General features: G+C 37.9%; 1 protein-coding gene across 2 annotated transcripts in view; it reads right to left on the minus strand.

Moving 5' to 3' along the window:
* rasa1a (RAS p21 protein activator (GTPase activating protein) 1a) overlaps positions 1-22033 on the minus strand; it is a 38063-nt gene that overhangs the window by 9449 nt on the left and 6581 nt on the right. For both annotated transcript variants that reach the window (XM_079483739.1, XM_079483740.1), the window contains exons 2-11: positions 13686-13838; positions 10730-10865; positions 9816-9886; positions 8891-9008; positions 8759-8790; positions 6319-6371; positions 3822-3972; positions 2702-2780; positions 1874-1997; positions 29-185 (exon numbers count right to left, since the gene is read on the minus strand). In XM_079483739.1, the coding sequence (XP_079339865.1) occupies positions 29-185; positions 1874-1997; positions 2702-2780; positions 3822-3972; positions 6319-6371; positions 8759-8790; positions 8891-9008; positions 9816-9886; positions 10730-10865; positions 13686-13838 (1074 nt within the window). The remainder of the gene's footprint in view (positions 1-28; positions 186-1873; positions 1998-2701; positions 2781-3821; positions 3973-6318; positions 6372-8758; positions 8791-8890; positions 9009-9815; positions 9887-10729; positions 10866-13685; positions 13839-22033) is intronic.

A 22033-nucleotide genomic window follows, 5' to 3' on the forward strand; every position in this document is an offset into this window, starting at 1 on the left:
CTTGAGTTGTGTCGCTGAGACTGCTTACCTGCCAAACAGACTGTCATGGACACAATACACAGAACACACACTCAGATCAATTAATCCCTTGGGTTTGGTGGCCCGCTTCTCGCTCTCAAAGTATATAAGCTGAGCATCATTTCCCTCCAGTATGAAGTACAAGTTCTTCCAGCGTTTCCCCTTTCCTGCAGATCAGGGTTATTAAAGTTATCTCAAACTATTAAACCATTTCTGTTCATTGAAATCAAACAAAACGTAGGCCTAAATACTTTGTGAAAAACTTAAAGGTGCATTGATAACCTGATTTCAATGTATTGCTAAAGCAGCATTAAGTTGCACTAACATTATTTGTATTCTAGTTTTAATTGATATTTAATTAAGTAAACATAATTAATAATAATAAAATGACAAAAGTGCATAACAAAATAAACTACAGCCAATTTAAAATATTACTAGAACTAATGTAAAAACTCTATATGCTGGTATACATGTGAAATAATGAGCATGATATTATGGGCATTATGTGCGTCTCAATCCTCAAAGTTTTTGAGGATTCGGTTTAAGCCAAAGCAGGAGAACGCCTACTTTGTCAAATTTCTCAGAGGCATGATGCTTTTCTGCTTTTCATCGTGAACTGAATACCAACAAGAAATTGTGTCATAGCTATGTCAAACTTATTTGAATACAGAGAGGGCTGCTTTGCCCTTTGATCACAAAGTACAACATACAGAGCACTAAATCTCTTAAGCACAGCCACTGGCAGGAACAGAACAGCTTAACACTGATGAACTGTTTTAGGTAAACGCTTTTCTTATCACTTCACAGCCACCTGAAGATGAGCTGTTTGGTTCCTGAGATGATCAAAGACTGCCTGCCTTGGCTTGTTTGAAAACCAAAGACACACAGGGTTTATGTGTGCTACAGATTACCCATATCCTCTAGTGATCAACTTCACTAAGCGCGAGTGACCATTTAGGCCGGGGGTTGGCAACCTGTGGCTCTCGAGTTCTTCTTTCCCCCCTGCTGCGGCTCCCTGCAGTCTTTATAAGGCCGTCTTTATGCCTGGTATTAAGACGGTTTTGGTCGATCAGATCACAAGTGGACAAAAGAGGCACATATCCATTTAAATGCTGCTGTAATCCGTCAATATTGTCCCCTTTGACCACTTCTGTCCTTATTTCTTCAAGAAATGTGCCATACACCCTGGCTGGGTAAATGTATTTTCTTAGACTAAATAAGTGTATTTACAAAATGTACATACGAGCGCGACCAGATATGATAGAAAAAACATAACGAGAGCAGCGGTTTTATTTCTGCTTTGACAGCGCCGAAAACTGTATGCGTGTTTTAGAAATGAAATAGTGGGAAAACATTCGGCGTAGTACGATTTTCTTCTTAAAACCAAACTTTTAGGTCTTTAGCCAGATAGTTAAATCATGTCTGGCTGAAACGGTTTTCATAATATTGACGCACAATGTGTGTTTGCGAAGAGAAGGCTGTTCATCAAACACCGCAAAATCAAAAGTCAAAACAAAAGTTCACTGAAAAAATCTGAAGTCTGACTAAAGCAGCGCTCCCTCTTATTGCCAGGGACAACATTTTTTAAATTGCTTACATCTAAATACAATAAAAAACGCACTATATTGCTGGGTAACTACTACTTTACATGCATAACCTGTGTTATAGTAATTTAAAGGTTACATATATTTTGCGGCTCAAGACAAATTTTGTTTGGTGGGAGAGGGCCAAAATGGCTCTTTTGGTTGCAAAGGTTGCCGACCCCTGACTTAGGCAAATGCTTTACAAAAATGCATCAAACACTATATGTATATATGTATACAGTATATATGATCAGTCAAGTCAAAGAAAGTACCTTTGTTGAAGAGAAGATATCCTTTCTTAACAATGTTTTTGTAGAAAGCATCTTTTGTTTTACGCCGAATAGTGTTATAGATTTCTTTGCCATCAACCAGGTCAGAGAGGACTTGTTCTTGTTGCTAAATAGCAAATAAACAGGAGTATTATGCTTGCTATTCGCATTATCTTCAGCAACATCTGGCTATATCTGTGATTCACTTTATCATGAAATCAAGAGGTCAAACTTTAAAACATTTCACATCAACAAATTTCCATCTTATTCAATAAAAACAAGCAAAATGTTTAAAAGCAAAATTAAATTTAAAAACTTTTACTGGAAAAAGCCTTACTGATAAAAATCTCATTACCATAAGCATTTAAAAGTTTCCATCCCATAGCATGTTTTGCTAAAAAAGCGAAGCCATGATATGCCCAAGCAGGTTTTTATGAATCATACATAAGAATTATATTTTAATAGAAAAGTAAACATGTAAAAACAATTCTTGCGTGATCTACCCCTATCGGTAATGAGAATAAATTGAGAAAATCTTATTGTTATTCCAAATGTTTTAATTTGAAACGGTTTAAATGACCAAGTAAACTGCACTGCAAATCACAAAGTGTTAAGGTAATGAGAATTTCATCAGAAAAAGCATTGAAATACATACATAATTCATTCCTATGTTACAATGATTCTTTGTCCAAGATAGATAACACACTTATGATCATTACAATTTTTGTGATACTGAATTATATGCATTATAATCAAAATCTTGACTGCCATGATGTTTAAGTGCTATGTGAGAATGACCCAGTTCAATAATCATTCCTAATATTTCTTTACCTGTATTGAGACAGGATCTTTCAGCGTGTAGCCTTCCACAATCTGCTCTTTTCGGTAATGTTCGATGATATCATCAACACTGCCAGGAAAAGCATGCATGCAGATATATTAGAAATCAGCTGTATGTAAAGCAAGGGGATTTTCATTACTGTTTGTTGAACAAAAGATTGACATTCCCCAGATTTGTGGAAATGTTTTTAAACCAGGGGCGATTCTAGGTTTAAAATATATGGGGGGCTCAGCCTCCAATGAGGATATATATAATTATATTATAGACACTCTTAGCACCACATACTGTATACATTACTAAAATACATAATTAATAAAGAATATGCAGAATAAAGACAAGTTATTGTTATTCAAATTAACAAGCAACATTTATAATTCATTTTGCTGTAGGTAACGTAAACAACTAGTTAACAGTGTGACGATAGGTCAACGCAGACAAAACGTTTTACAGTGAGAAAGGGTCTTGCATCACTCCTGCATCATATTTTGTAAGCTGCGTTTATAATAAAGAATGGCAAAGATGCAGATGTCATGTTAATGCACACACCTTTTATCGTTATTATGCTTATGATGTTCACTCCGTTCTGTGCTGTTGTGAACTGAAGAATGCGCTAAATAACGCAGCCTGCGGCCGTTTTCATAATAAAAGTTTTAAAGGTAGTCTAGATCTCGAATTCTGGTACAGAGTACATAATTACTCAAAATATTTTAGGGGGGCTAAGATAGAACTTTAGGGGGGCTTTAGCTCCCCTAAAAAGGGCCTAGCAACGCCACTGTTTTAAACCATCAGCCTTTACAATCAATAGTGCATTCATGAGTGAGCGAGCAAGCAAGCTCAACGCTAAATACACAACAATGGTTATCACACTAATGTCTCTGAAACATATTTGTTTACATTACATTAGTTTAGGTGAAAGCAATGGCAAAAATGACATTTATGAAGGTTAAAGGCAAGTACTTCACAGCTTTGCGTAACAGCCGAAGTTATTCATAGCAGCCTGCTGATGAGAAGGCAAACGAAGGATTTTAGAAAAGCTAGAGATGCAAAATGTACTCAGGCAGACCCCGGGGGAAATTTTAAATATCAACATTGCTCCAATTGCAGTCCTACCTGTTATAGTACCGCCCACCCATCATGTACTGGTTGTTGGGAGTAGGGCTGATCTTGAACCTTTGGATGTTTTCACTGGTACGAAAGAACAGGGAGTAATCCCCCGGCGTGTTGTCTGATGGCCTGACCAGAAAGCTGCATACCTGGCCAACTGGAAAGAAAAAGTGAAAATAGATAAGTGTATTGTAAGTGCTTTTAAATGATAGTAGTAAAAGGTATTCTTTTACTCTAATGTGGCGGGTGAGCTTCAGTAATTTTGAAACCCTGTATGATCGACCAAAATGTAATCACCGGAAAACACCATTGAAACTGTTTGAGTCTAAGTGAGGTCAAACTTAAGAAATCTTAAAGCCCCAGTGAAATCAAAATGACAGTTTCTTTTCCTTTTATTAAAAATGAGTGAGCCTCAAGGACATCAATACATTGATATGGTCCACGCGCTGACAAAGTTTCCAATTACAACATAGAACCGTTCAAAAATGACAGTCTGGAACACGCGCTCAAACAAATCTAGAAATTCCATTACATCATGCTACACTTCTGCCTCTCGTCCATGTTCTTGTCCAATCAAATCCGCTTTAGAATACGAAGAGTCCCGCCCCCTTCACTGGCAGAGCTGCTGAAGCGGCAACTCATATCAGCCACTTGTTCGCTCATTTATTAAGTCCTACATGGTGATTGACGTAGAGTGCTCTAGATGGGTTATGGGGTCGATCCACACAGTGTTAACATTAAAATTAAAGTCTTAATTTCGTAAATCAATGTGTGTAAATGTGTTCAAATGCTTTCCGTCTACCCTTTAAAGGCAGATGAAAGCAGATCTGGTTTTGCTTATTTTAAAAGAGGCAAAGAAGTGTTATTGTTTAGGTCTACTTGTCAATAACAAGTGCTAAATCCACAGAATTCCACAGTTTTCTGTGCAGATCTGCGAGTGCTTCCGTGCTGCCTCATCGAGCATTGGTATGCAGAGTGCGGAATAAACAGGAAGGCAGTGCGCAGTCGCTAAGGGTGCGTGAAACTGCTTGTGTAACCATTCGCTCGCACAGCTCTAAGAGACCTTGAACCGCGCGTCGGTCGGGCTGGGAGTCGGTCGCATCTGCTGCTAGAGCACCTCTTGAAGTGGTCCGAAAGTGCACCTTCCCGGAGACCTGCACAGCTCTCTCTCTTGCTAGACTGTCGTTTTGTGTGGCGCTTCTCTTGGAAACACTTAAAAACGAGTAAATTTCACTCACAAATATGTTTGGTCGAAAATACAACCGTTTTAGGCGCAGTCTGGAGCCCTGTTATGTCTTCTGAAGCCAAACGAATGTAACTTTGTGCCATAGAATCTGCCTCTCTGCCATAGTTCTCAAGTTTCTTTCGATAATTTGGTTGCTGTACTAATAGCTGACATATCATTGGAAGTAGACGTCGTCACAGGTCCAAAAATGTGGACCCGAACCCGAAGAGACCCAAAGAGTTGTGCAACACAGACCGGACATTTTGAAAGTTAAACCGAACCGGTTAAGACCTGAGAAATGCCATATATGTACTACCCGGACCCGACTATTGTTTGAAAGTTAGACCCGAACCCAGACGGAGGGTCAGTCCCTGGACCCGATCGGTACAAATTCCACAGCAAATTGCTGTTAAGTCAGTAAGTAAACAAGTTACAAAAGTTTTTGTTTTACCTACTAACGTTACTCTCTCGTACCGGATTGTGATGCAATCCACATTGCTAATGTGGTATCCATGTTATTCCTTTCTTGCTGATTGAACAAGCAGCATTACTTTGATTTTATCTTTGTGTTCGGAGCGGAGTCTGAACAACAATTTAAGATATAAGACACTTCATTTATCAATATAAAAAGATAACGGAATAAGTTGCAATGTGAGCGATGGTGGAATAAGTCTCACCTTCTAAATAAAAGAGCCAATCATCAATTGTTCAAAGTCACACATAAAACATGACGTGCACATGTGCGTTAGCTGCCTGCTTGCCCTGACGGCAGAAGTCCTGACTGAGCTCACACGTGGTTTTTTTCACCCAATTCTACCGGTAGAAACGAAGTTACAAAGCACAAACGGTGCTGAATTCTAATCAACTCGGTTATTATAAAAAATATTTAAAAGACCCGGCACCCAAAGTAATAGGATTTGGACCTGACCCAGCAAACCAGTTAAAATATAGACTCCAACCCATAAGGGTCCCAGGTGAGGTCTCGGTTCCTCCCTTGAAGACCTCTAACTGGAAGGGATCGCACTGCATTAGGAGAAATAAAATATACAACTTACAAAATTCCTCACTGACAAAAACAGCAGCATACAGGTTGGGGAGGACACATGGTTGAGAATTTTTAGCATTTTCATTTTTGGGAAAGCTCTGTCTTAAATGATGACAGGATGATGCATTCCTGCATGACCTTTGTTCTGTTGTTGCACAGCAGTGTAATGTCATCTGACCAGAGAATATCAACATGGTGTTCTGCTGACTGCGGTGAATGTCACAATCATGTACCTGTCATTAGCAGGTTGTACGCCTCTTGTTTGTTGATCTTCCCATGGTACCAGCTAGAAAGATGGACAGAAGAGGAAACACAGCGGAAAACAGGAAATGAGACTATGAGTACAGCAGATGGGGCAGAAGCCCAGGCCCTATGACGCCCGTTTCACACCCGCACGCGTAAGCAGCGCATATTTTTGTCGGAAAACAGATGAGAGCATTAATACAGCACTCGAGGTAAGCAGCAGTGCAGCCATCATTTCTCTAAAATGCTTAAATTGCATGTGAATGGAAGGAGTGGGAAAAACGATTGCATCACAAGTCATTCACTCTCTCCAATGGTGAGTTAACCCTTAAGTGCCTTCCTATCCTTCAAAGCACAATGGCTTTTTATTTATAACATGTACTATGTGGATCTAAAAAAATGTATAAAACGGATAAAACAAATCAGAATTTTACAATCTCTCTAAAATAATCTCTCTCAATTCTTGAAGATATTTTGCTCATGGATAACTTAATACGGAATTGCATTATTGTACGTGGTACCCAGTAATGCGTTGCATACGCAGTAAGGACAATGGACAAGCGCTGGAAACGCGCTGCTTTTGCGTGTGGTGTGAAACGGGCGAGTCAGGTCTGAATCAGAGCAGCCTACTGTTATCCCTCAGAAATTGATTAATTCCTCTTTATTGTGTATATGTTGAAAATCACATAACTGGAAAACAGATCTTATTACATCCACTAGTCAAAGAAGTTAACAACGATGAGAGCGGTTTTCCTGTTTCTGCATGTGATGTTCAGCATAAAGCCTATTATTGTTGCTCTCTGATCAGATTTTTAGAGGCGTTGATTTGCCAATGGCAATATAACTGAAATTAACTGAGCACAAATCCCAGAAGGCATACATTTGAGATCTAATGATGGAGAAATCTCTTTACATCAGTTCACAATATTGAAAAATATATCTTAGTCAATTTGGACAGAATAAGATACATAATAACAGACTGAATCTTTAAAGAGATAAAAGCATAGGCTTACATATAAATCACATCTAGACGATGAAAACATTAACTAACTTTGACTTTATTTGTAATTCTTACTATCAAAGTGTTGAGCTTATATTAATTCAGTATTTACATGACTTGTTACACAATTTACATACGAGTTACATACAGTGCCCTACACTATTATTGGCACCCTTGATAAATATGAGCAAAGCTGGTTGTAAAAAGAAATCTGCAGTTTCTCGTTTTGAAATTCCAACATTTCCTTCAAGTGAAACTATTTGAAGTGGGTGGTGGGTATCACACGAATACACCCTGGCCACAATTATTGGCACCCCTAGAAGTTCTTAAATATCTCCCAAGTATATTTTCATTAATATTTCCATTTTCTGAGCACACCAAAGTGACTAGAAACACAAGGTTGTCCAGTCATGACTTCTTGTTGCACAGGAGAATAATATTCAGTAACACAAAGCCCAAACCCCTTAATCATATCGCAATGGGTAAAACCAAAGAATATAGTTATTTGCAAAAGATTGTTGAGCTAGGCAAACTAGAAAGTAGATTTAAAAGGAAATGGTTGAAACAATGAAAATTCTCATTTCCAACATCACGGCAATAATTAAGAGTTTAATGGACTGGAGATGTTGCAAATCTGCCTGAAAGAGAATGTGTCTCTATATTGTCTTAATGAAAAGAGAATATTTTGAGTGGCCAAAGACCTTTCAAAGATCACAGGTGAAGAATTGCAGAAATCAGTTAAATTTAAGTGTCAGAAAAATTTAAATAAAGGAAAACTGCACCTCCATCACCACAAGTTGTTTGATACACGGTTTAAGAAACGAATTAGATTTAACTTTATTGTCATTACACATATACAAGTACAGTGTAACGAAATGTAGTAAAGAGCAGAATCTTCTAATCTCGTAAACGTTTATTACATAAGCCATGTTCCATACTAAAATTTCAAACGGGACTGGTGTCTGAGCCCTCTGAGCTGTCTGAAATGGAAAATATTACTTTTTTGGTAGAAATAACACAAGATGTTGAGGCCAACAATTATTTTAATTTTTTATAATTCCCCTTCTTCAAATTGTTTTCCTTCAATTAAATGTTGGAATTTTGTACATTTATTAAATAAAAGATCAAAATGCAACAATGCAGATTTATTTTTACAGCCGCCTTTGTTCATATTTATCAAAGGTGCCAATAATAGTGGAGGGCACGGAATTTATTTATTGCTCTTTGTATGACATATCGCTTATTGCTCGCCGAACTCTTTGTAAGTCGCTTCGGATAAAAGCGTCTGCTAAATGACTAAATGTAAATTTATATTTTCATTTTTTATTACTTGTTTATATAAAGTATTTACATTAATTATGTTCCTGCTATTCCACAGATGCGGCTAAAAATGTAAATGAAAACAGCTTACTAATTAAAAATGAACTTACATTTTGCCCTCGTGGGGATCTTCTTCTCGTCCCTGAGAATACATTTAAAGCCATTAATCCAACCATAAGAAAACAAGAGAAACCTGTCAACTCTAAAAAGGAACAAATAAACTTCAATAATGAGACACTTACCACCTCCTCCACAAGATCCTCTACTATAAGGCCCTGCTCTTCTGTCCGAACATTAGTAACCCACATCCAACCATCTTCCAGTTCATTATGGACAATAAACATGTCTCCTTTAAGAAAACTTAAGAAATACACAATAAATTATACATTTTAAACATTCAAATATATAAAAATATGCATTAGCACTCTAACTTTAAGGAACACTTATTACTACTATTGCCTGGACATCATTTTTTATTATTATTGCCTGGACATTTTTTGTTTTATAATCAGAGAAATTAATGGTGTGCCACACACACACAGTCTGGAATGAGAAACATTTCCATTAAGATACCCTGAACAATTAAACTGCAGTCCAAATAGTTTACAATAAATAAAGTATATAATACTATGAAAAATACAAAAAGGGACAATGCTAAATTGACATCTGTTGAGCAACCGGTAAAGAGTGAGATGTAATATGTTCTGTCCTTTCAAATGTGAAGTATATGGTAATCTTAAATGCCATAAATGTGGTATGCAAGGGTCTTACATTTGGCATAGAAATTAAGCAGCTACAACATTTATATTTATAGGTGACTAATATAAACATTTGAAGCAGAACATGAAAGAATCTACATTCCAAACAACTACGATGAAAAACTGTAACTGGTCTGGGTGAAATAACAGCTGGTTGCGATGGCATAATGCAAATGTTTACACTAATTTTGGGGGGAGATCTACCTATGAGTGGCTTACTTTTTCTTTCAGCCTGATTTACAGAAAAAACTATGAGTAAAAAATAGGAATAGCAACTGTTTAAAAACGAACGATAAACGGCATATATACATCTAGGTAACAATAAAACCAGACATATATAGAACACATTCTTGCTAAACAAGAGTGAAATATTTAACTAAATAAAGGGAGCTAGTATTTGGGTTTTTACCTGATCTCATCTGTATCTGGCACTTTGGTGTATGGAAGTATGGCCCTTACTCGTCTTCTGTCCTCCACTGGCTGCAAACACATCAAGAGCTTACATCAACTTAAATAACACAGATATTACAGAAAACCTATTTGGAAGAAAAACAACTAGAAAGTTTCTTTCTTTCGGGGCAAATAGGTGTTCTGTTCCAAATAGTACAACAGTCCACAAGGCACTATGCAAAATATGTGTTTGAAGTTGTGTCAAAGCAACACTTTGTAGTTTTCGACCTTAATAAAATGTCTTCATGTCATTTTGGTGGCAGAATAAATCTGGATGAATTCTACTCCCGCTGCTACCTGAGCAGCCTAATGGCGGCTACACACTGCAAGTTCTATAGTTTGGGTCGATACATCCAGCCCCGCCCATCCCCTGCCTGCGGAAGAGTTTCCAAGAAACTACATATCTACGATGGCGCGTTTTTCGTCATGTGACGCTGTTGTCTCTCCTGTTTAATAGCATTATTGTCAGTTCATGCATACTTTAGATGGCATTTAAGAGACAAACCATTTTATTCCTCACGGTTATTGTTTGGCAGCAGAGCACAAGTTAAGTTTCACTTTTGTTTTTGCAGCTTTATAGTGATTGTACTGGAATGTACCATATTCTATGCAATTTCATTGAATAAATAGTGTGTTCACATTACAAATACCACTTCCACATAAAAACGTGCACTTTAAGTAACCTGATGATGCTAGTTTAAAGCAATACTGCTTTATACAAGATTAATTGACTAGTTTACTCTCCATCTCTTACATTGTTTATTCAAAGCAGTTTAAAATGCATTCAAGATCCCATCCATTTGATAAATACATGCACAGTCGTAAAAAAAAACGAAGCAAATACTGGCCTATCTCAAGACTTTATATGATTACCTCTGGAGGAGCCACTGGAGACAACAGCTTTTCACCTTTCAGCAAGCAAGACACATAGCTGTAATAGCCAATGAGGTCTGACAGGGATGAGAAGCGCCGTCCACCGATGTAGTAATCTCCACACATCGCAATGATCCTGAACACATGCACATGAGGAACGAAGTGTTTGCTTTACTTCATGAAATTTAAAGAATGCCTGAATGAATTGGACTGACATTTACAGAGATAAAGTCTGTGTGAGTCATTCCAAATACATTTAACAGAAACAGAATAAGCATTCTGTTAAGAAAATGGTTGTGTTTATTTAGATGTGGGTTCTTTATTGTAAAGAGACAATGTGATACTCTGCAGGCATGTGAAACAATGAATATAAAATTCCTGTCCTTCTATGTTAATAAAAGACAGATCCGCTATAATCCATATATGGACGAGTATGTTTCACAACAACGCTTGTTTGTTTAGAACAAAATCTCGACGAGCCATATATGAAATAATAAAAAACAGCCAGAACTGTCAATGTTAATTGTTCAGAACTTGGGAGATGTGGATCTGTTGATATGGCATTTAAAATGTATTATCTCTTGGATCATTTTACTAATAATCTACTTTTTTCAGCCACATAGAACCGCATGGCAATTCCAACTATATAAAGACATCTCAGAAAATTTATTTCCAACACATTTTATTATATTGATTTTCTCTAGCAAGGTGACAATGTCAATTTTTAATTAATCAATAATTTGATCCCCTGCGAAAATTTTGCCTGCTTACAAGGAAATGAAGGGTCTATAATTTTATGGTAACTTTATTTTTAACTGATAGAGACGGAATATAAACCAAAACAATTCAGGAAAACGATTTATATAAAATATGCATTTCAGTCAGTGACCTTTTGGCAAGCACAGAGGTCAGCCATTTCTGATAGTCGGTCCCCAGGTTTGCACATATGTCAGGATACATTTTAGTCCACTCCTCTTTAAATCTAAGGTTTCTTGGCTGTCACTCAGCAATTTGGGAGTTTTAGCCACCTCTAGGGCTGCACCGATACCACTTTATAAGGATCGAGTACGAGAACCGATACTTTTCCCGTAATAGAGAAGGCGGTGTGAATTGAGCGTTCGCGTTATTCGCGCGAGTTGAAAAATCTGGGGCTTGCTCTAGTAGGGACGTGATTATGACATAGCGAGCAGAGGCAGAAATCTGAAACAACAACGAAGGACTGCGCCTCTGGACCCAGACACGGCGCCGAACGAGTCTACGTCTATCTTTAGCCTTCTATAGCACATAATGCGCAGCTACCTGCTCAACAAAATCCATGTCCGCCACTTCACAACAAGACTGGAGCCGCCTGCCAGAAGCCCCTCCCATGACGCGAATGAAGTGAGTAAACTCAAAATGTTCAAGCGTCCCACTACACACAAATAGCGCGATTTAGGTGTAAACACTATTGTGTCTGCTACGGCAGGTGTCTCTGTGTGCACTGGAATGTTCTGTCAACTACGTCACGTGAGGTATCGGTCTTTGGTATCAGGGAATTTTTACGAGTACATGAGCTTGATATCGGGCCAAATACGGATACTGGTATCGGTGCATCTCTAGCCACCTCCACGCATTCTCTTTAGGGTCTAGAGACTGGCTATGACATTTCATGTGGTTCTCCTTAAGCCACTCTTTGGCTGTCTTGGAAATATGTTTTGGGTCTTTGTCATATTAAAGGCACATCCACGACCCATCTTCAGTGATCTTGTGAAGGGGAGGAGGTTCTCGTCCAAGATTTTACGGTTCATGGTCCCTCAGCCACTCAATGCGGTGAATTCATCCTGTACCCGTAGCAGAGGAAAAAGCCCTAAAGAATAATGTTTCAAACACTGTGCTTGACTGTAGACATGGTGTTCTTGGGGTCATAGTTAACATTATCTCCCCCAAAAGACAGGGTCAATTTGGGCCCCATATGACCACTGCACTTTCTCCAAAGCATTTCTGACTCAATTTGATGTTCATTGCCAAACTTCAGACGAGCCAGGTGGGCCTTTTTTGGGCAAGAGGACCTAGCAGGTGCAATCTTTATTGACATAGTGTGTTACCAAATCAAATTCTTATTTCACCGACTGAAATGAAAATCAAATGAATAACCTTTATATCATTTTTTGGTAAATATTCTGTCTCTATCAGTTAAAATAAACCCATCATAAAAATTATATAGCCTTCATTTATTTGCAAGCAAGGGATCATACAGGGGATATTATTTCCCTCACTGTTTTTATAAATAAAAAGCACAAGATGATCCAATCATTCAATTAGTAATTTTACCATGAACCCAAAATGTATGAAATATTCATAGACAAAATGTTGACTGGTCTCTTTTGTATTTGTAAGTCGCCTGGCCTGAAGTTAACTTCCGATCTGTAGTTGTTGATCGGTCTGGCTAGTGACGATATATGTAACCTAATTTATATGAATATTTTATTGTTTAATGATTGTATTAAAAGAACAATTTGTATACTTTATTTGTGTGTGTATATACATATATACACAGACACACACAATTAAATTCTACAAATTGTTTGTTTAATACCAGACCGATCAACAAATACAGATTGGAAGTTAACTTCAGGCCAGGCGGACTTCCAAATAAGAGATCAGTCAACATTTTGTCGATTCATATTTCATACATTTTTGGTATATATATATGTGTATGTATGTATATTTTAATAGACAATTTGTTGAAACGGTCGTATAACTTTATCGCATTAAGAAAACGGGGTGTCCGATTTCTGAAATACACTTGTTTAGACAAAGTCCAAAACAACCTTGTAGTCAATCAGCAGTAAGGTGCAGAGTATAAAGGACGGACATTAGTCGAGCAGAGCGATGACGAAAGCGAAAGATTGGGGTAGGGGTGTGTGTTAAGAGTTTGCTAAACGTATAAAAAATTCTAAAGTAAAATACTGTGTACCTGAAGTGATTGACCAGGTTGGTCATGCTGAGGAAGGACAGCACGAAGGAGCCAGGCCGGCGGTCGCTTTCTCGAATGAGGTAGCTGCCCGGTGTCCGAGCTTGACGCAATCGCTCTTCTGCAATGGTTCTGTCCAGCTTTCCATGGTACCATCTGAAAGAAAAAAGTAAAAAATGCATCCGATATCTGGTTCTTCCAAGCTTTTACTATAGTGTGCAACAGAAAAGGCTGTGGTCAGCATTTTTTGTTCACGACCATTTTTGCCCTGCGGACAATTACGTTTAGGTCAACTTTTTTGGAAATTGATTCAAATATTCATGAAACAGGTTTTGTATAATGCAAATTATGGTTTCAAAAATAATCCTGCAGAGACTGCATAGGATTTAAAGGAAAAGGAAGAATGAAAGTGCTTTCGCACTCAGCAAATACCAAAAAACACATGGCCATCCTGCTAAAGATTTTACTTGACAAGCCCATCCAGAAATATCCAAAGTGAAATATTACTCTAAAAGAGGTGCCTCTGCCCAGCGTGAAATCTTAAAAAGCTTTTACTGCAAGGCCTGAGGCATTAAAACATCGAGCACTCTAAATTAAATAGTAGCATTTATAACAAAACTAGTAAATTTTTTAGAGGTCTTAGGCCTCTGTAGAGAGTCTGATTTAGGTGTTTTTATCAATTTTAATGAAATCAAGAAATATTAACCTACTAGAGTTAGAAAATATCAGTTGCTAGATTTCTGATGACCAAAAAACTGTAATCAAATCAGCAATGAAAACTGACAACAAATGGTATCTTTACTTTTGCTTCTTTTAATCAAAAACATGCTAATATAAGCTAAAAATATATTTAAGGCAGGTTCAACGCAGCCCTAAGTATTAAAATCTGTAAAGATGCATGTTCGCAGAGAATAACAGTAGAGAAGTCAGCTATGGGTGCATGATGGTAGGAAGTGAGAGGAGATGAATGCACGAGGTGTGAGATTAAACGGACACAGAAACACTATGAGATATTTTAAGAATCTTGCCCTGTTACCCATGATAAAATGCCACGCTGACATCAGATGGAGTGTCCAATCACATCATATGGGCATGCACCTCTTTCACACTCACTGTAGATGTTTTTTAAAGAAACTTTCTAGATGTACAAGGAATCATACAGTAGATTTATATTTGCCTTTTTTTCCACAAGCATCAGCATTTTTTTTAAATGTGAACCACTTGAGTACTTTAAAGCCTTTCCATATGTAAATAAATGAAAACTTGATGGCCATCAGTGCGACATATATGCTATGGTAATAATGTAGCACGGTAGCTATATGGTTAGGCAAGTGCATTCGACACAGCCGCATGTTTGTGTGAAGTGGGTTTGTCATTGTGCTGGTTCGTGTGAGGTTACAAAACCTTATAGGAATCGTTCACATCCACATGTCCATGTTTTAAGACCTCCCGGCATCTTCGGAGCACAAATAAAGATATTTAGGTGACAACCGCAAGATTTCCAGGTCAAAGTCATTATTTTGGTTTGTTTTACGCACAAAGTATTCTTGTCTCTACCACAATGAGCGGATGGACAAATTGAACGATGTCTTTAGTAATTTTCAGGAGCTTTGCAATAACACCCATGGAGGAGGTCTGGAAATCTCTAGGATGTCCCTAAAATATCTTTTGTGTTCCGAAGATGCCGGGAGGTCGGTGTGCGTGCTCTGGCCCTCCCTACGATGTGATGTGCGCATCACAAACAAACCCGACACATTTTTCTGATGTTTTATGTATGTTATGAGTGTTATGAGTGCAAATGACTCTCAGTTGATTTGTTGTAAATGCAAGGGAAGTTTGCTCTGTACCCCACGCTTCAGTTCTGAAGTAAAGTTAGGCTGCTGTAGAGATGCACCTGCTGCTCTTTTACTGCATAGCCCCACTACCACCGAATTCACGCTTTAAACTAGTTTTATTTGAGTTTCTCTCTTGTGCAATAGATCAGTGATTCTCAACCGGTGGGCCGGTTTGTAGGAATAGTATTTAACTTTTTCAAGTATTTAAATAGGGTCCATTTTCTTGTCCACTCGTCATGTGGTTGCTACACGCAAACATAGTAATATAAATTGTATTTATATAAATAATATATATTTCCTAAACCACCGCTGTTGATTTGTCCATTTCCACTGTGGTTGTAAAAAACTGCCACCGTCATAGACGTCGGCAGAATACATTACATTATGTTTCAGGGCAGTTACTGAGACGAAGCCGAAGACACAGTTTGTTATATGTGGAGAAATTTTATCAAACATTGCGCTAAAACCATCAAAGCTACAAAGACATTTGAGCACAAAACACCCGCAGGGCTGGTCTGACCTGCCCTGTTATTGTTACATGAATAAATGGTTACGGAATAGACCTGCCAAATCTTTTCTATGATTATACAACAGTTTTCATATAGCTGACTTGACTAAGCTACTGTGGCATGAAAGATTAACAGCAGAGTATATGTACTCTTTGAATATTCTGTGTTCATGCTATCATATTTGGAAAGGTGGTCCTCTGAATTTTTTTAAACAGTCCTTGGTGGGCCATGAGTTGCAAAAGGTTGAGAACCCCTGCAATAGATGAACAACAGTGCATTTGTATTCAGATCCTATATATTTAGAGGCTATTTTGTTTTATTTAGAGTCCATGCATTCTCCCACAGCCAACATGCACACATGGGTGTTTTACTGCCCACACCCATCAAACCTTGTTGCAAAACATTTGCTAACTCGTATTTTATTTATTAATGATGCCATTGACTAGTCTACTTGACTTATCACATAATAGTTGACTATAAAAATTCTAAGGTCATTCAACCCCTAGCACACATAGACACTCGCGAATACATATAAACTCTATACATGTATATACGTACATCTTAAAACATTTGCATATACATAAAAAAACTTGCATGCATACATATTTCAATTCTCGCAGTTACAAACTTGTTCCATCCATGGATGTGAAACACTCGCAAATACATATAAACATGATATATGTTCATGCATATACACCTTTAAATATCACTAGCACAAACATTCAAACTCGATGCATGCAGCGTCACTTATAACTGGTGCGCGCATATATTTTGTATACATCTGCGAGTGATTATTATGTGTACGGTTTATGAAGAGATTTCTAAAATTGAGGAATGAGGGCACAGATTTGGGGTAGTGCCGTTTATGAATCTGCAAGCTTTAATCTTTGTAATGAGTTAACAGTAATAATCCATACTTTAACGAGTGGGGTGACACCACGAATGTGTTCAAATCACTTTCCCAGTTGAATACGTATTCAAATTTTTATGAACAGAGCGCTTTTTTTGCGAACGGACGGAGGAAGACCCGCTGGAACGCGAGCGCAACCAGACGGAAAGCGATCAGAAATTCTTGAGCTTCAACGGTTTCTGCACACAACTGGATTTTGTCATTGGTAACTGCAACCAGGGCCTTGGCTCCACCCCTGGACGCATCTTCCTTTTACAATGAAATGCCTTCCGTTTAAACTGAGAAGTACATCCGCACATAAGAACCACTAGCAAATGTATACAAAGAAAAGACGCGTTCTAGAAAGTGAGGCTGCATGCATTGAGTTTGGATGTTTTTGGGAGTGATTTAAATGTGTATTCGCATGGATTATGTTTATATGTATATGCAATTTTTTTGTAGATTTACTTGTATATGCGAGTTGTGAAATACAAGTGCATATTAACATACTACATGTATTTGCTTAAACATCCGATAGTATCAAGGAAACAAAACACGTGCATACACATATTGCACGTGTTTTGTTTATTTGTTTATGTATTTATAAGCAAAGTTTGATTGAAACCCTGTACGGCACCTCATATAATCCTACTTAATCAAATTAACAAAATCTACATTATGATATCTAGACTACATGTTTAACATTTATCTAAACCCCATTTCACAAACACCGCAGATCACAGAAAATTGCCAGTGTGCCTTCTGTGTGAACACAAACGCATCCTGGATTGATCCGGAGAGTCCAAATCACTGTTAGTTAATGAACCAATATCAAACAACCCTGGTACAAATTTTCCATGTTTTTCCAGGTATGAAAAGGGCACTAGGAACTTAATGCAAGGTGCACAAAACAATGCAGACCTGGATAGTCAACCTGTTAAAACTCAAAAGCAGGAAACTCACACTTTTCACATCTCTGTATTTAGCTGTAGTGCAGTTCATCTATAATAAGAACAAGATAACATGAGAGTACCAAATACCAATGGTTCACAAAGTGAGCATTTTCTACACATAGAAGATGATTTGGTCGTCGGTAATGTCACTCTCCGCCAAACGGAGGCTAATTTAAAGCTAGCACAAGCCTGTTCAACAAACCACAAACCTTATTCATGCCAAACCAAAAGAAGAGGAAATGAAGGGAGGGGATCAGGTGGTACTGACTTGCAAAATATATAACACTCAGACCCAAATTAAACACCTTCACAAAATGGAATGATAACCACTAGAAAGCAGCACATCACCAACCTCATTCAGAACATTTACTGAATGCAGTTTCAGAAAAAGGAAAAATGGAACTGGATATGAAATGCTCTCAACAATAAACAGGTTGACAAGCATACAGCTAACTAGTGCATTATTTCTCCCTCCTGTATATAGTACATCACAACAGCTTTTCTATTAAAGGTGGTTCTTCACACAGGAAGTAGCAAAAACATCTGCACTTAGATTTGTTACGATTTCCAGACAATAGCTGTATTTTTAGAACGGAAGATTTGTTTAAATTATTCATAAAAAAGCCAAGAAAAGATACTGACAACATGCCATAAAAGCACCACAATGTTTCCTACAGCTTCATGGTGAGCTCAATAAAAACAGGACATGACGTTTTTGAGTATAGCCTGTGCCATCACGGTTAGAGTTCGTCCTCTACATTTAAACACAATCTCAGGAGAAATCGAGGGCAGCGAATGCTTGTTGAGAGACTTGACTGAACGCTCGTATATGTTCTCTTAAGTGTTCCCAACCCATCTTATCTCTTGATGGTTTTCGCCTACCTCAAAAACACCTCTAAAGACATTGAGTCACCACTTATTACCATCAAAGAGTAATGAAACAGCAGAGCTTTAAATGATCTGTGCCAAACATTAACCAAACAGACACTTCAGCAGCGTAGATTAAGATTTTTTAAGCCAATGCTTTTATAAATCAGTTACACTCTTAATATATGAAAAATACCACAAAGACATTCATAAAAAAAATATTAATTTACAGAAATCAATCAACCTATGTGAAACCAGATTCGCTTAAAATATCTATGATAAAGCAGTCAGTGAAATCATGTTAAATATATCGCCCAACCCTGGTAAACAATCTGTGCACATCAGTGTAAATAGAAAACATAATTTGGGAAATGAACATAAAACCAAGAGTGCACAGAGATCACAAAACAGAAATAATGTAGTTGACTATACAATTAGCCAGTCTATGAGCTCCAGCCATGTCCCACTTACGCTGAATTCACCCTTTGCTGCATTCTGGGCTATCCGTCTCCCTTTTCCTCACGCATTCACAAAGTATTCCACTGCTGCAGAGTCCGTTTCCTCTGCATCACAAGGCATAAGTGACAAACCGCAGATTTGTTCACTGCCATGCCTGCTGTTCCACTGTGCTCGACACACGGCTTGAGGTCAGCGAGTAGAAACTCCGTCTGTACGCGAACACGGGAGGGGGCTCCACCTCACATATGTTCGGCACAGTCTTAGCTGATGCACAAAAGTGACAATACCAAAACGTCAGGATAGTGGGTTTACGAAGGAAAGCTGGACAGTTGAAGCAAATCCCTGTAATGTTTCAGTTTCCTGGAACATGCCTTGTCCTTGCTGCCTGCTTGATGTCTTCCCTCTGTAAAGGTAGTCACTAAAATGATGCAAAGTATGAGTATAAAATGGCTCAGCAAGGAGAGCAGGCAGGGTGAGAAGGGGGGACCAATGAGACATTAAGACTGGTTGGATGAGAGCAAAAGCTGAACAACCCATAAGACTTCAGTATCATAAAAGATTTTACCTTGTTTACCTGTCTTTGTGAATGAAACATTCATTCATATGAACCTTCGGGTCTGTTCAATAACCAACTATGCAAACTGCTTGGACTAGTTCTCATTTTACTCGGATATCCAGCCTGGAAAAAAAGTGGAAGGAACGAGGTCTGTGAGCAGCTGCTTAACATCTTTGTTTTCCTTCGAATATGATGAAGTGTCAGAGCTTGTTAGAGTCAGCACAAGAGGACTGTCCTCTTCCACACAGATGGATGACTATATAGCCGGTCTCCAGCCAGCAGTTATTGCAGCAGAAGCTGAAATGGGGTCACACACACTGGAAGGATCCTGAGAGTGCTGTACACTGTTAAAGATTAAATGGATAGTTGACCCAAAAATGAATTGCTCATCCTCCAAACCAGTATAAATTTCTTTGTTTGTTTAAACAAAAAGAAAGATATTTGGAAGAATGATAGCAAAGGACAGTTCTGGGACACCTTTGACTACCGAAGTAGAAAAAAGATTGTATATTTTTATTAAGAATAACAAACTGTTCTCGGTCACTTCCATTTAAAATTTCCCCACGATGGTAGTCAAATGCAAGTTTAAAACCTCTTAATTCACAAAAACGGTTTGCGCTCGCTTGAGCTGGTTTTTTGAAAAAAAAAGGGTTGGGAGATGGAACCGCATTTGCCGAATACATTCCTCCAAACTGTCATGTAACTGGTTAGTCAGGATTCGCCGTCCAATAGTGCAAAGTGCTGATCTTATTACACAGTATCTGAAATGTTTTGAGGGGTGAACTATCCCTTTAAAGATGAGACTATTTAATACTGAATTTCACTATGCAAATAACATTTAGATTTCGGTTTATTTGTTTATTAGGGGTCAACATTGTTTATTTTTATGGCCCATGCTAACCCCTATTTCTTGGAAGCAGGGTGGCTAATATAATCCTTGGATTGAAAATCCAAGTTCCAGGCTCCTGGCCTACAAGACCACCACCGGGTCCGCACCATCGTATCACCACTCGCTGATGCAGACCTATGTTCCTTCCAGATCACTGTGGTCTGCAAAGGAACAACGACTAGTCCCAAAAAAGGAAAAAAGTCACTCTCCCATACCTTCTGTGGATCTGTTCCACATTGGTGGAATGATCTTTCTGCTGCTAAAAGATCAGCAGACTCTGTTGCCATCTTTAAAAAACGCATCTCTTCCGTCAAAACTTCGCTGGTTGATTTATCCTAATTCTTTTCCCTTTCCTTCTTATTAAAAAATAAATAAAAATAAAAAACATTACTAACCTCACTATTCTTAGCTTTGTATACGGTGCTAGGCTTTAATGGACTAGTTTTTGATGCACTTATGTATTTTGTTGCCTATGTTGTTATAATTGCTTCCAATGTTTCCTCATCTGTAAGTCGATTTGGATAAAAGCGTCTGCTAAATGACAAAATGTAAATGTAAAATATTGGGTAAAGGCAATTCAATTGAATCAATTTCAGCTACTGCCAGGGCTGCTTTTAAACCAGCGAGGAGGAATTAACCATTTACATTTATAACCAGAACACCTGACCTTCCACTGGCGTTTAAGCATAAAACAGGCAAAAAATCATAAAACTATGTGCAATGCACATTCGCCCATAACATCTAACAAATGTTTAACAAAATACTTTTAGCCAAACTATTTGTTGTGGCGTTTTAATGTATAACAAACAAATGAAATAACAAAAGTGAAACTTTTAACAAGTTAGAGCATCTCTTTTACTGCAAACTAAAAGCTTCATGTCCGCCCTCCGCTATACCCGTTTTAGCTCCATATATATATGCTGTGAAGTGTCTCAAAGAAATACGTCATCAACTAGAATTTATTATTTCTACTGGTATATCTTAAACGATAGAAAAATCACCCATCCATATAACAAATTTGCCTCAATTTAGTTAGCAATGCTCATCTTCCAAGAATCCAATCAGTTCTCATTGTGGGACATTAAGTCCCACCCACCCTACATTTTCTCTCATTTCAGAAGTGGTTTCACTCAGCTGTACATCAAAATACAGAAAGAAATAAGATTGTTACATCCCTTTCACACTCTCCAATTAAGCAACTGAAATGTCCAAAGTCTGATATTTTATAACAAGCCACAAAGAGAAGATATTTCAGTGGTTATATTCTTAGAAAATGACACTTAAAAAACTACCCCTAAACTAAATGCCTGCCGACGTCAGGGCACTGATCAGGGAGTCAGTCATATTAAGGATGTCTAAATCGCAAAACTCTTCCAGTGCCACGAAACGTTTGC

This window comes from Barbatula barbatula (assembly GCF_947034865.1).
Source record: "Barbatula barbatula genome assembly, chromosome: 2".
NCBI classification, from domain to species: Eukaryota; Metazoa; Chordata; class Actinopteri; order Cypriniformes; family Nemacheilidae; genus Barbatula; species Barbatula barbatula.